Raw genomic sequence first — 14,537 nt, forward strand, 5'->3', positions numbered from 1 at the left:
ACCTACAGTAATACAGAGGCTGACAAATAACGACAAACAAATAGCACTTTTTTTTTATTTTGGCAAAAAATGTGTGTGTGTGTGTGTGTGTGTAGTGTGTGTGTGTATCAGTCGTCAGCTCCTATGTCGTGGAACAGACAAGACATTGACTCTCCACAGTGAATCCTCCGTACAGCTTCAGACAGGATCAGAGAAACATCCACCGTCTTTATCTTACAACACTGGAGCTTCTGGGACGAGTGGGGAATCGTGTTGGTTACCACCACCTACAGAAGAGAGAGACAGAGACACGGGCAGAGAGACAGGCAGAGAGACAGGCAGAGACGGTCAGAGAGACAGACAGACGGACAGACAGACGGGCAGAGAGAGAGACCAAATCAAGAGAATCATGAGAAAACTAATAAAGCTCCAACTAAACAAACAGACCCCCCTCCGCTCCTCCCCTCCCCCCCCTCCGCTCCTCCCCCATCTGCTCCTCCCCCCTCTTCCCTCCGCTCCCCCCCCCTCCGCTCCTCTCCCTTCCTCTCCCCTCCCGTCCCCTCCGCTCCTCTCCCCTCCCGTCCCCTCCTCCCTCCGCTCCTCTCCCTTCCTCTCCCCTCCCGCCCGCTCCTCTCCCCTCCCGTCCCCTCCGCTCCTCTCCCCTCCCGTCTCCTCCGCTCCCCTCCCCTCCCGTCCCCTCCGCTCCTCTCCTCTCCTCTCCCCTCCCGTCCCCTCCCCTCCCCTCCCCGCCGCTTTTACCTGACTAATGGCTGACTCCTGGAGGATTCTGGGAGCGTCCGCGGACAGAATGGCGTGTGTTGCCATGGCGATGATCGGCCCCGCACCCCTCTCCCTCAGCATCTCCGCTGCCGCCACAAAATCCACCGCATCATCGATGATGTCATCCTGACACACACACACACACACACACACACAAACACACACACACACCAGGTTAACACACACACTTCCCTGTCCTGCCCTGACTATGTCACACAGCCTCCTCCCTGACCTCTGACCCCAGCCACTCACCACGATGATGGCGATGCGTCCGGCCACATCTCCTACGACTGTGATAGGATGTTTCTCCTTAGGGATACAGACTGACAGAAAGAGAGACGTTGGTAATGAGGTCCTTTATCTACTGACCCAGAGTCAGATGAACTCCTGATACCATGTTGGTAATGAGGTCCTTTATCTACTGACCCAGAGCCAGATGAACTCCTGATACCATGTTGGTAATGAGGTCCTTTATCTACTGACCCAGAGTCAGATGAACTCCTGATACCATGTTGGTAATGAGGTCCTTTATCTACTGACCCAGATGAACTCCTGATACCATGTTGGTAATGAGGTCCTTTATCTACTGACCCAGATGAACTCCTGATACCATGTTGGTAATGAGGTCCTTTATCTACTGACCCAGAGTCAGATGAACTCCTGATACCATGTTGGTAATGAGGTCCTTTATCTACTGACCCAGATGAACTCCTGATACCATGTTGGTAATGAGGTCCTTTATCTACTGACCCAGATGAACTCCTGATACCATTTTGGTAATGAGGTCCTTTATCTACTGACCCAGAGTCAGATAAACTCCTGATACCATGTTGGTAATGAGGTCCTTTATCTACTGACCCAGAGCCAGATGAACTCCTGATACCATGTTGGTAATGAGGTCCTTTATCTACTGACCCAGAGTCAGATAAACTCCTGATACCATGTTGGTAATGAGGTCCTTTATCTACTGACCCAGAGCCAGATGAACTCCTGATACCATGTTGGTAATGAGGTCCTTTATCTACTGACCCAGATGAACTCCTGATACCATGTTGGTAATGAGGTCCTTTATCTACTGACCCAGATGAACTCCTGATACCATGTTGGTAATGAGGTCCTTTATCTACTGACCCAGAGCCAGATGAACTCCTGATACCATGTTGGTAATGAGGCCCTTTATCTACTGACCCAGAGTCAGATGAACTCCTGATACCATGTTGGTAATGAGGTCCTTTATCTACTGACCCAGAGTCAGATGAACTCCTGATACCATGTTGGTAATGAGGTCCTTTATCTACTGACCCAGATGAACTCCTGATACCATGTTGGTAATGAGGTCCTTTATCTACTGACCCAGAGCCAGATGAACTCCTGATACCATGTTGGTAATGAGGTCCTTTATCTACTGACCCAGAGTCAGATGAACTCCTGATACCATGTTGGTAATGAGGTCCTTTATCTACTGACCCAGAGCCAGATGAACTCCTGATACCATTTTGGTAATGAGGTCCTTTATCTACTGACCCAGAGCCAGATGAACTCCTGATACCATTTTGGTAATGAGGTCCTTTATCTACTGACCCAGATGAACTCCTGATACCATGTTGGTAATGAGGTCCTTTATCTACTGACCCAGATGAACTCCTGATACCATGTTGGTAATGAGGTCCTTTATCTACTGACCCAGATGAACTCCTGATACCATGTTGGTAATGAGGTCCTTTATCTACTGACCCAGATGAACTCCTGATACCATGTTGGTAATGAGGTCCTTTATCTAATGACCCAGAGTCAGATGAACTCCTGATACCATGTTGGTAATGAGGTCCTTTATCTACTGACCCAGATGAACTCCTGATACCATGTTGGTAATGAGGCCCTTTATCTACTGACCCAGAGTCAGATGAACTCCTGATACCATGTTGGTAATGAGGTCCTTTATCTACTGACCCAGATGAACTCCTGATACCATGTTGGTAATGAGGTCCTTTATCTACTGACCCAGAGCCAGATGAACTCCTGATACCATTTTGGTAATGAGGTCCTTTATCTACTGACCCAGAGCCAGATGAACTCCTGATACCATTTTGGTAATGAGGTCCTTTATCTACTGACCCAGAGTCAGATGAACTCCTGATACCATGTTGGTAATGAGGTCCTTTATCTACTGACCCAGAGCCAGATGAACTCCTGATACCATGTTGGTAATGAGGTCCTTTATCTACTGACCCAGATGAACTCCTGATACCATGTTGGTAATGAGGTCCTTTATCTACTGACCCAGAGTCAGATGAACTCCTGATACCATGTTGGTAATGAGGTCCTTTATCTACTGACCCAGATGAACTCCTGATACCATGTTGGTAATGAGGTCCTTTATCTACTGATCCAGATGAACTCCTGATACCATGTTGGTAATGAGGTCCTTTATCTACTGACCCAGAGTCAGATGAACTCCTGATACCATGTTGGTAATGAGGTCCTTTATCTACTGACCCAGAGTCAGATGAACTCCTGATACCATGTTGGTAATGAGGCCCTTTATCTACTGACCCAGATGAACTCCTGATACCATGTTGGTAATGAGGTCCTTTATCTACTGACCCAGATGAACTCCTGATACCATGTTGGTAATGAGGTCCTTTATCTACTGACCCAGATGAACTCCTGATACCATGTTGGTAATGAGGCCCTTTATCTACTGACCCAGAGCCAGATAAACTCCTGATACCATGTTGGTAATGAGGTCCTTTATCTACTGACCCAGATGAACTCCTGATACCATGTTGGTAATGAGGTCCTTTATCTACTGACCCAGATGAACTCCTGATACCATGTTGGTAATGAGGTCCTTTATCTACTGACCCAGAGTCAGATGAACTCCTGATACCATGTTGGTAATGAGGTCCTTTATCTACTGACCCAGAGTCAGATGAACTCCTGATACCATGTTGGTAATGAGGTCCTTTATCTACTGACCCAGAGTCAGATGAACTCCTGATACCATGTTGGTAATGAGGTCCTTTATCTACTGACCCAGAGTCAGATGAACTCCTGATACCATGTTGGTAATGAGGTCCTTTATCTACTGACCCAGAGTCAGATGAACTCCTGATACCATGTTGGTAATGAGGTCCTTTATCTACTGACCCAGAGTCAGATGAACTCCTGATACCATGTTGGTAATGAGGTCCTTTATCTACTGACCCAGATGAACTCCTGATACCATGTTGGTAATGAGGCCCTTTATCTACTGACCCAGAGTCAGATGAACTCCTGATACCATGTTGGTAATGAGGTCCTTTATCTACTGACCCAGATGAACTCCTGATACCATGTTGGTAATGAGGTCCTTTATCTACTGACCCAGATGAACTCCTGATACCATGTTGGTAATGAGGTCCTTTATCTACTGACCCAGATGAACTCCTGATACCATGTTGGTAATGAGGTCCTTTATCTACTGACCCAGATGAACTCCTGATACCATGTTGGTAATGAGGTCCTTTATCTACTGACCCAGATGAACTCCTGATACCATGTTGGTAATGAGGTCCTTTATCTACTGACCCAGAGGAACTCCTGATACCATGTTGGTAATGAGGTCCTTTATCTACTGACCCAGATGAACTCCTGATACCATGTTGGTAATGAGGTCCTTTATCTACTGACCCAGAGTCAGATGAACTCCTGATACCATGTTGGTAATGAGGTCCTTTATCTACTGACCCAGATGAACTCCTGATACCATGTTGGTAATGAGGTCCTTTATCTACTGACCCAGATGAACTCCTGATACCATGTTGGTAATGAGGTCCTTTATCTACTGACCCAGAGTCAGATGAACTCCTGATACCATGTTGGTAATGAGGTCCTTTATCTACTGACCCAGATGAACTCCTGATACCATGTTGGTAAGGAGGTCCTTTATCTACTGACCCAGAGTCAGATGAACTTACCGGGTAGTTCAGGTAGAACTCCGGTGGTTCTGACTGTCGGAGGAGAGTGTCGTCCATCCAGCAGGTCCGTCTCTGCATCTCCGTGGATCACAGCAATAGACACACGCAACCTCTCAGCTAGGGACTGGGCCCTAGACACAGAGACAGAGAGACACAGAGAGACACAGAGACAGAGAGACAGAGAGACACAGAGACAGAGAGACACAGAGACATAGACAGAGAGACACAGAGACAGAGAGACACAGAGACATAGACAGAGAGACACAGAGACATAGACACAGAGAGACAGAGAGAGACAGAGACATAGAGACAGAGAGACACAGAGAGACAGAGAGACAGAGAGAGACACAGAGAGACACAGAGACACACAGAGACACACAGAGACACAGAGAGAGACACAGAGACAGAGAGACAGAGAGACACAGAGACAGAGAGACACAGAGAGACACAGAGAGACACAGAGAGACACAGAGAGACACAGAGAGACACAGAGACAGAGAGACAGAGAGACAGAGAGACAGACTTAGTTGTATTGTGTTAATTCATAGTGAACTAAATTAATGAGGGTCAGGGTAACTCACCTCTTAGCGGAGGACGGTGATTTGGCCACTATGACGGCATTACTGTAGTCTGGAATCTACAGGGAGACAACAAGGAGTTATGGGTAGTGGAGTCTGGAATCTACAGGGAGACAACAAGGAGTTATGGGTAGTGGAGTCAGGAATCTACAGGGAGACAACAAGGAGTTATGGGTAGTGGAGTCTGGAATCTACAGGGAGACAACAAGGAGTTATGGGTAGTGGAGTCAGGAATCTACAGGGAGACAACAAGGAGTTATGGGTAGTGGAGTCAGGAATCTACAGGGAGACAAGGAGTTATGGGTAGTGGAGTCAGGAATCTACAGGGAGACAACAAGGAGTTATGGGTAGTGGAGTCTGGAATCTACAGGGAGACAACAAGGAGTTATGGGTAGTGGAGTCAGGAATCTACAGGGAGACAACAAGGAGTTATGGGTAGTGGAGTCTGGAATCTACAGGGAGACAACAAGGAGTTATGGGTAGTGGAGTCAGGAATCTACAGGGAGACAACAAGGAGTTATGGGTAGTGGAGTCAGGAATCTACAGGGAGACAAGGAGTTATGGGTAGTGGAGTCAGGAATCTACAGGGAGACAACAAGGAGTTATGGGTAGTGGAGTCTGGAATCTACAGGGAGACAACAAGGAGTTATGGGTAGTGGAGTCTGGAATCTACAGGGAGACAACAAGGAGTTATGGGTAGTGGAGTCTGGAATCTACAGGAGACAACAAGGAGTTATGGGTAGTGGAGTCTGGAATCTACAGGAGACAACAAGGAGTTATGGGTAGTAGAGTCTGGAATCTACAGGGAGACAAGGAGTTATGGGTAGTGGAGTCAGGAATCTACAGGGAGACAAGGAGTTATGGGTAGTGGAGTCAGGAATCTACAGGGAGACAACAAGGAGTTATGGGTAGTGGAGTCAGGAATCTACAGGGAGACAACAAGGAGTTATGGGTAGTGGAGTCTGGAATCTACAGGGAGACAACAAGGAGTTATGGGTAGTGGAGTCTGGAATCTACAGGGAGACAACAAGGAGTTATGGGTAGTGGAGTCAGGAATCTACAGGGAGACAACAAGGAGTTATGGGTAGTGGAGTCAGGAATCTACAGGGAGACAAGGAGTTATGGGTAGTGGAGTCAGGAATCTACAGGGAGACAACAAGGAGTTATGGGTAGTGGAGTCTGGAATCTACAGGGAGACAACAAGGAGTTATGGGTAGTGGAGTCTGGAATCTACAGGGAGACAACAAGGAGTTATGGGTAGTGGAGTCTGGAATCTACAGGGAGACAACAAGGAGTTATGGGTAGTGGAGTCTGGAATCTACAGGGAGACAACAAGGAGTTATGGGTAGTGGAGTCTGGAATCTACAGGAGACAACAAGGAGTTATGGGTAGTGGAGTCTGGAATCTACAGGAGACAACAAGGAGTTATGGGTAGTAGAGTCTGGAATCTACAGGGAGGCAACAAGGAGTTATGGGTAGTGGAGTCTGGAATCTACAGAATATGTCGTGGAAAATCATTTTCAAATACAACGCTTACCAGAACTTTTAAAATCAAACATGCTCTTTATTACAACTGTACAGCCCACTGGCATGTCCCCGCGGAACACACCCCGCGGAACACACCCCGCGGAACACACACCGCTTCCCAACCCCGGTTCCAACATTTATACATAAATAGCATATGGGTCCACCCCATATGCAAATAAGCATACTTCCCCTAATTCTTCCTGCCATCCTTATCTTTTTAGTTCAGGCTTCCTGCTTGTTCACGCCTACTAACGCCCATTATCTGCTTTCAGTTAAATTATAATAGTGGCCAGACCCATGCTTGTCTTAAAAATAATATATGTCCCTCTATACTCTAGGCCTATGACTCAACCCTGTATTTAATTCAATGCCCCAGCATGTTCTCTGGTATGTCCTTATTGGAATTGGCAGACTCTATGTCTCTTCTTATCATTAGTGTCCAGTTGCCTTAGGCATATTTCTCTGGTATGTGTGCTTTTAGTGGAATGTGTAGACTATAAGTCTAGTGTGTCCAATTGTTTTAGGTGCCCATGTGTCTGGTCAGTCTGTCAGCACAATGGAGAAAATAAGAGGGCCAGAACGTCCCTTAGTATATCTCCATTACCAGTCTCATGATCAACGTGAACATGTGGTTCGTTACTTTAATGTTCAGCTGTCTTATGTCTTTATATGTTATCCATGTGTCTTATGTTACTACTACAGAGACAACAAGGCGTTATGGGTAGTGGAGTCTGGAATATACAGGGAGACAACAAGGAGTTATGGGTAGTGGAGTCTGGAATCTACAGGAGACAACAAGGAGTTATGGGTAGTGGAGTCTGGAATCTACAGGGAGACAACAAGGAGTTATGGGTAGTGGAGTCTGGAATCTACAGGGAGACAACAAGGAGTTATGGGTAGTGGAGTCTGGAATCTACAGGAGACAACAAGGAGTTATGGGTAGTGGAGTCTGGAATCTACAGGGAGACAACAAGGAGTTATGGGTAGTGGAGTCTGGAATCTACAGGGAGACAACAAGGAGTTATGGGTAGTGGAGTCTGGAATCTACAGGAGACAACAAGGAGTTATGGGTAGTGGAGTCTGGAATCTACAGGGAGACAACAAGGAGTTATGGGTAGTGGAGTCAGGAATCTACAGGGAGACAACAAGGAGTTATGGGTAGTGGAGTCTGGAATCTACAGGGAGACAACAAAGAGTTATGGGTAGTGGAGTCTGGGATCTACAGGGAGACAAGGAGTTATGGGTAGTGGAGTCTGGAATCTACAGGAGACAACAAGGAGTTATGGGTAGTGGAGTCTGGAATCTACAGGGAGACAACAAGGAGTTATGGGTAGTGGAGTCTGGAATCTACAGGGAGACAACAAGGAGTTATGGGTAGTGGAGTCTGGAATCTACAGGGAGACAACAAGGAGTTATGGGTAGTGGAGTCTGGAATCTACAGGGAGACAACAAGGAGTTATGGGTAGTGGAGTCTGGAATCTACAGGGAGACAACAAGGAGTTATGGGTAGTGGAGTCTGGAATCTACAGGGAGACAACAAGGAGTTATGGGTAGTGGAGTCTGGAATCTACAGGAGACAACAAGGAGTTATGGGTAGTGGAGTCTGGAATCTACAGGAGACAACAAGGAGTTATGGGTAGTAGAGTCTGGAATCTACAGGGAGGCAACAAGGAGTTATGGGTAGTGGAGTCTGGAATCTACAGGAGACAACAAGGCGTTATGGGTAGTGGAGTCAGGAATATACAGGGAGACAACAAGGAGTTATGGGTAGTGGAGTCTGGAATCTACAGGAGACAACAAGGAGTTATGGGTAGTGGAGTCTGGAATCTACAGGGAGACAACAAGGAGTTATGGGTAGTGGAGTCTGGAATCTACAGGGAGACAACAAGGAGTTATGGGTAGTGGAGTCTGGAATCTACAGGAGACAACAAGGAGTTATGGGTAGTGGAGTCTGGAATCTACGGGGAGACAACAAGAAGTAGAGTACATGTTGTGGGGTAGTGTAGTCCTACCTCCTCCTGTATGTTCTGGGGGGTTGTGGGTAGTGTAGTCCTACCTCCTCCTGTATGTACTGCAGTAGGAAGGGAGAAGCTCTCAGGTTGTCTACTGGGGGGTTGTGGGTAGTGTAGTCCTACCTCCTCCTGTATGTACTGGGGGGTTGTGGGTAGTGTAGTCCTACCTCCTCCTGTATGTACTGGGGGGTTGTGGGTAGTGTAGGCCTACCTCCTCCTGTATGTACTGGGGGGTTGTGGGTAGTGTAGTCCTACCTCCTCCTGTATGTACAGGGGGGTTGTGGGTAGTGTAGTCCTACCTCCTCCTGTATGTACTGCAGTAGGAAGGGAGAAGCTTTCAGGTTGTCTACTGGGGGGTTGTGGGTAGTGTAGTCCTACCTCCTCCTGTATGTACTGCAGTAGGAAGGGAGAAGCTCTCAGGTTGTCTACTGGGGGGTTGTGGGTAGTGTAGTCCTACCTCCTCCTGTATGTACTGGGGGGTTGTGGGTAGTGTAGTCCTACCTCCTCCTGTATGTACTGGGGGGTTGTGGGTAGTGTAGGCCTACCTCCTCCTGTATGTACTGGGGGGTTGTGGGTAGTGTAGTCCTACCTCCTCCTGTATGTACAGGGGGGTTGTGGGTAGTGTAGTCCTACCTCCTCCTGTATGTACTGCAGTAGGAAGGGAGAAGCTTTCAGGTTGTCTACTGGGGGGTTGTGGGTAGTGTAGTCCTACCTCCTCCTGTATGTACTGCAGTAGGAAGGGAGAAGCTCTCAGGTTGTCTACTGGGGGGTTGTGGGTAGTGTAGTCCTACCTCCTCCTGTATGTACTGGGGGGTTGTGGGTAGTGTAGTCCTACCTCCTCCTGTATGTACTGGGGGTTGTGGGTAGTGTAGTCCTACCTCCTCCTGTATGTACTGCAGTAGGAAGGGAGAAGCTCTCAGGTTGTCTACTGGGGGGTTGTGGGTAGTGTAGTCCTACCTCCTCCTGTATGTACTGCAGTAGGAAGGGAGAAGCTCTCAGGTTGTCTACTGGGGGGTTGTGGGTAGTGTAGTCCTACCTCCTCCTGTATGTACTGGGGGTTGTGGGTAGTGTAGTCCTACCTCCTCCTGTATGTACTGGGGGGTTGTGGGTAGTGTAGTCCTACCTCCTCCTGTATGTACTGGGGGGCTGTGGGTAGTGTAGTCCTACCTCCTCCTGTATGTACTGGGGGGGTGTGGGTAGTGTAGTCCTACCTCCTCCTGTATGTACTGCAGTAGGAAGGGAGACGCTCTCAGGTTGTCTACTGGGGGGTTGTGGGTAGTGTAGTCCTACCTCCCCCTGTATGTTCTGGGGGGTTGTGGGTAGTGTAGTCCTACCTCCTCCTGTATGTACTGGGGGGTTGTGGGTAGTGTAGGCCTACCTCCTCCTGCATGTACTGGGGGGTTGTGGGTAGTGTAGTCCTACCTCCTGTATGTACTGCAGTAGGAAGGGAGAAGCTCTCAGGTTGTCTACTGGGGGGTTGTGGGTAGTGTAGTCCTACCTCCTCCTGTATGTACTGGGGGTTGTGGGTAGTGTAGTCCTACCTCCTCCTGTATGTACTGGGGGTTGTGGGTAGTGTAGTCCTACCTCCTCCTGTATGTACTGGGGGGTTGTGGGTGGTGTAGTCCTACCTCCTCCTGTATGTACTGGGGGGTTGTGGGTAGTGTAGTCCTACCTCCTCCTGTATGTACTGGGGGGTTGTGGGTAGTGTAGTCCTACCTCCTCCTGTATGTACTGGGGGGTTGTGGGTAGTGTAGTCCTACCTCCTCCTGTATGTACTGCAGTAGGAAGGGAGAAGCTCTCAGGTTGTCTACTGGGGGGTTGTGGGTAGTGTAGTCCTACCTCCTCCTGTATGTACTGGGGGGTTGTGGGTAGTGTAGGCCTACCTCCTCCTGTATGTACTGGGGGGTTGTGGGTAGTGTAGTCCTACCTCCTCCTGTATGTACAGGGGGGTTGTGGGTAGTGTAGTCCTACCTCCTCCTGTATGTACTGCAGTAGGAAGGGAGAAGCTTTCAGGTTGTCTACTGGGGGGTTGTGGGTAGTGTAGTCCTACCTCCTCCTGTATGTACTGCAGTAGGAAGGGAGAAGCTCTCAGGTTGTCTACTGGGGGGTTGTGGGTAGTGTAGTCCTACCTCCTCCTATATGTACTGGGGGGTTGTGGGTAGTGTAGTCCTACCTCCTCCTGTATGTACTGGGGGTTGTGGGTAGTGTAGTCCTACCTCCTCCTGTATGTACTGCAGTAGGAAGGGAGAAGCTCTCAGGTTGTCTACTGGGGGGTTGTGGGTAGTGTAGTCCTACCTCCTCCTGTATGTACTGCAGTAGGAAGGGAGAAGCTCTCAGGTTGTCTACTGGGGGGTTGTGGGTAGTGTAGTCCTACCTCCTCCTGTATGTACTGGGGGTTGTGGGTAGTGTAGTCCTACCTCCTCCTGTATGTACTGGGGGGGTTGTGGGTAGTGTAGTCCTACCTCCTCCTGTAGTGATGCGCGTTTGTAGCAATACTGGCTGTATCCAAGGCTCAGCCAATCGTTCATGTAAGTCGCTCTGGATAAGAGCGTCTGCTAAATGACTTAAATGTAAATGTACTGGGGGGTTGTGGGTAGTGTAGTCCTACCTCCTCCTGTATGTACTGGGGGGTTGTGGGTAGTGTAGTCCTACCTCCTCCTGTATGTACTGCAGTAGGAAGGGAGACGCTCTCAGGTTGTCTACTGGGGGGTTGTGGGTAGTGTAGTCCTACCTCCTCCTGTATGTACTGCAGTAGGAAGGGAGAAGCTCTCAGGTTGTCTACTGGGGGGTTGTGGGTAGTGTAGTCCTACCTCCTCCTGTATGTACTGGGGGGTTGTGGGTAGTGTAGTCCTACCTTCTCCTGTATGTACTGCAGTAGGAAGGGAGAAGCTCTCAGGTTGTCTACTGGGGGGTTGTGGGTAGTGTAGTCCTACCTCCTCCTGTATGTACTGGGGGGTTGTGGGTAGTGTAGTCCTACCTCCTCCTGTATGTACTGGGGGGTTGTGGGTAGTGTAGTCCTACCTCCTCCTGTATGTACTGGGGGGGTTGTGGGTAGTGTAGTCCTACCTCCTCCTATATGTACTGGGGGGTTGTGGGTAGTGTAGTCCTACCTCCTCCTGTATGTACTGGGGGTTGTGGGTAGTGTAGTCCTACCTCCTCCTGTATGTACTGCAGTAGGAAGGGAGAAGCTCTCAGGTTGTCTACTGGGGGGTTGTGGGTAGTGTAGTCCTACCTCCTCCTGTATGTACTGGGGGGTTGTGGGTAGTGTAGTCCTACCTCCTCCTGTATGTACTGGGGGGTTGTGGGTAGTGTAGTCCTACCTTCTCCTGTATGTACTGCAGTAGGAAGGGAGAAGCTCTCAGGTTGTCTACTGGGGGGTTGTGGGTAGTGTAGTCCTACCTCCTCCTGTATGTACTGGGGGGTTGTGGGTAGTGTAGTCCTACCTCCTCCTGTATGTACTGGGGGGTTGTGGGTAGTGTAGTCCTACCTCCTCCTGTATGTACTGGGGGGGTTGTGGGTAGTGTAGTCCTACCTCCTCCTATATGTACTGGGGGGTTGTGGGTAGTGTAGTCCTACCTCCTCCTGTATGTACTGGGGGTTGTGGGTAGTGTAGTCCTACCTCCTCCTGTATGTACTGCAGTAGGAAGGGAGAAGCTCTCAGGTTGTCTACTGGGGGGTTGTGGGTAGTGTAGTCCTACCTCCTCCTGTATGTACTGCAGTAGGAAGGGAGAAGCTCTCAGGTTGTCTACTGGGGGGTTGTGGGTAGTGTAGTCCTACCTCCTCCTGTATGTACTGGGGGTTGTGGGTAGTGTAGTCCTACCTCCTCCTGTATGTACTGGGGGGGTTGTGGGTAGTGTAGTCCTACCTCCTCCTGTAGTGATGCGCGTTTGTAGCAATACTGGCTGTATCCAAGGCTCAGCCAATCGTTCATGTAAGTCGCTCTGGATAAGAGCGTCTGCTAAATGACTTAAATGTAAATGTAAATGTACTGGGGGGTTGTGGGTAGTGTAGTCCTACCTCCTCCTGTATGTACTGGGGGGTTGTGGGTAGTGTAGTCCTACCTCCTCCTGTATGTACTGCAGTAGGAAGGGAGACGCTCTCAGGTTGTCTACTGGGGGGTTGTGGGTAGTGTAGTCCTACCTCCTCCTGTATGTACTGCAGTAGGAAGGGAGAAGCTCTCAGGTTGTCTACTGGGGGGTTGTGGGTAGTGTAGTCCTACCTCCTCCTGTATGTACTGGGGGGTTGTGGGTAGTGTAGTCCTACCTCCTCCTGTATGTACTGGGGGGTTGTGGGTAGTGTAGTCCTACCTTCTCCTGTATGTACTGCAGTAGGAAGGGAGAAGCTCTCAGGTTGTCTACTGGGGGGTTGTGGGTAGTGTAGTCCTACCTCCTCCTGTATGTACTGGGGGGTTGTGGGTAGTGTAGTCCTACCTCCTCCTGTATGTACTGGGGGGTTGTGGGTAGTGTAGTCCTACCTCCTCCTGTATGTACTGGGGGGGTTGTGGGTAGTGTAGTCCTACCTCCTCCTGTAGTGATGCGCGTTTGTAGCAATACTGGCTGTATCCAAGGCTCAGCCAATCGTTCATGTAAGTCGCTCTGGATAAGAGCGTCTGCTAAATGACTTAAATGTAAATGTACTGGGGGGTTGTGGGTAGTGTAGTCCTACCTCCTCCTGTATGTACTGGGGGGTTGTGGGTAGTGTAGTCCTACCTCCTCCTGTATGTACTGCAGTAGGAAGGGAGACGCTCTCAGGTTGTCTACTGGGGGGTTGTGGGTAGTGTAGTCCTACCTCCTCCTGTATGTACTGCAGTAGGAAGGGAGAAGCTCTCAGGTTGTCTACTGGGGGGTTGTGGGTAGTGTAGTCCTACCTCCTCCTGTATGTACTGGGGGGTTGTGGGTAGTGTAGTCCTACCTCCTCCTGTATGTACTGGGGGGTTGTGGGTAGTGTAGTCCTACCTTCTCCTGTATGTACTGCAGTAGGAAGGGAGAAGCTCTCAGGTTGTCTACTGGGGGGTTGTGGGTAGTGTAGTCCTACCTCCTCCTGTATGTACTGGGGGGTTGTGGGTAGTGTAGTCCTACCTCCTCCTGTATGTACTGCAGTAGGAAGGGAGAAGCTCTCAGGTTGTCTACTGGAATGTTGAAAAAGCCCTGAATCTCCTTCTGATGAAGATCCACGGTGATGAGATGGGTCAGACCTACACACACACACACACACACGTCAGACCTAACACAGTGTAGATGAGCTGTTATCTCCAACACATCAGAGAGTAACATAACGCGTTGTCTCACCTGCCCGACACATCAGAGAGGCGATCAGCTTACAGACGATGGATCCCCGTTTCCTCATCTTACACTGTTTACTGTAGGGCAGGTACGGTAGCACGCCACACACACTCCTCGCACACGCCGTCACACACCCATACGCCATCACACACAGCTCCATCAGGCACCGGTTCACATCCCTGCACACACACACAGTTTACTGTTACGGTAACACAAATACACAGAGAGAGGGAGAGCTCCATTCATAAAATAATTTGAATGTTTAAAGTAGTGACTAAAGTATTCCACCCTGAATCTGTAGAACTGTGTGAAAATGTGTTAGAATCATAAGACTATAATCTGATGATGTAACAGAGATTTAGAATCATAAGACTATAATCTGATGATGTAACAGATTTAGAATCATAAGAGTATAATCTG

The 14,537-nt window shown here is 49.0% G+C and overlaps 1 protein-coding gene across 1 annotated transcript; it reads right to left on the reverse strand.

Moving 5' to 3' along the window:
* Positions 1-41: 41 nt before the first annotated feature.
* LOC139568460 (phosphoribosyl pyrophosphate synthase-associated protein 2-like) lies at positions 42-14,296 on the reverse strand (the record flags this gene model as incomplete). Its single annotated transcript, XM_071390289.1, is given in 7 exon segments — positions 42-266; positions 739-885; positions 1,012-1,082; positions 4,719-4,849; positions 5,300-5,355; positions 13,914-14,029; positions 14,124-14,296. Coding segments are annotated over 7 exon segments (853 nt in total), but the record flags the coding sequence as incomplete, so codon positions are not given.
* Between the last annotated feature and the right edge of the window lie 241 nt (positions 14,297-14,537).

The sequence above is a fragment of the Salvelinus alpinus genome, chromosome 2 (assembly GCF_045679555.1).
Source record: "Salvelinus alpinus chromosome 2, SLU_Salpinus.1, whole genome shotgun sequence".
In the NCBI taxonomy this organism is placed as follows: domain Eukaryota; kingdom Metazoa; phylum Chordata; class Actinopteri; order Salmoniformes; family Salmonidae; genus Salvelinus; species Salvelinus alpinus.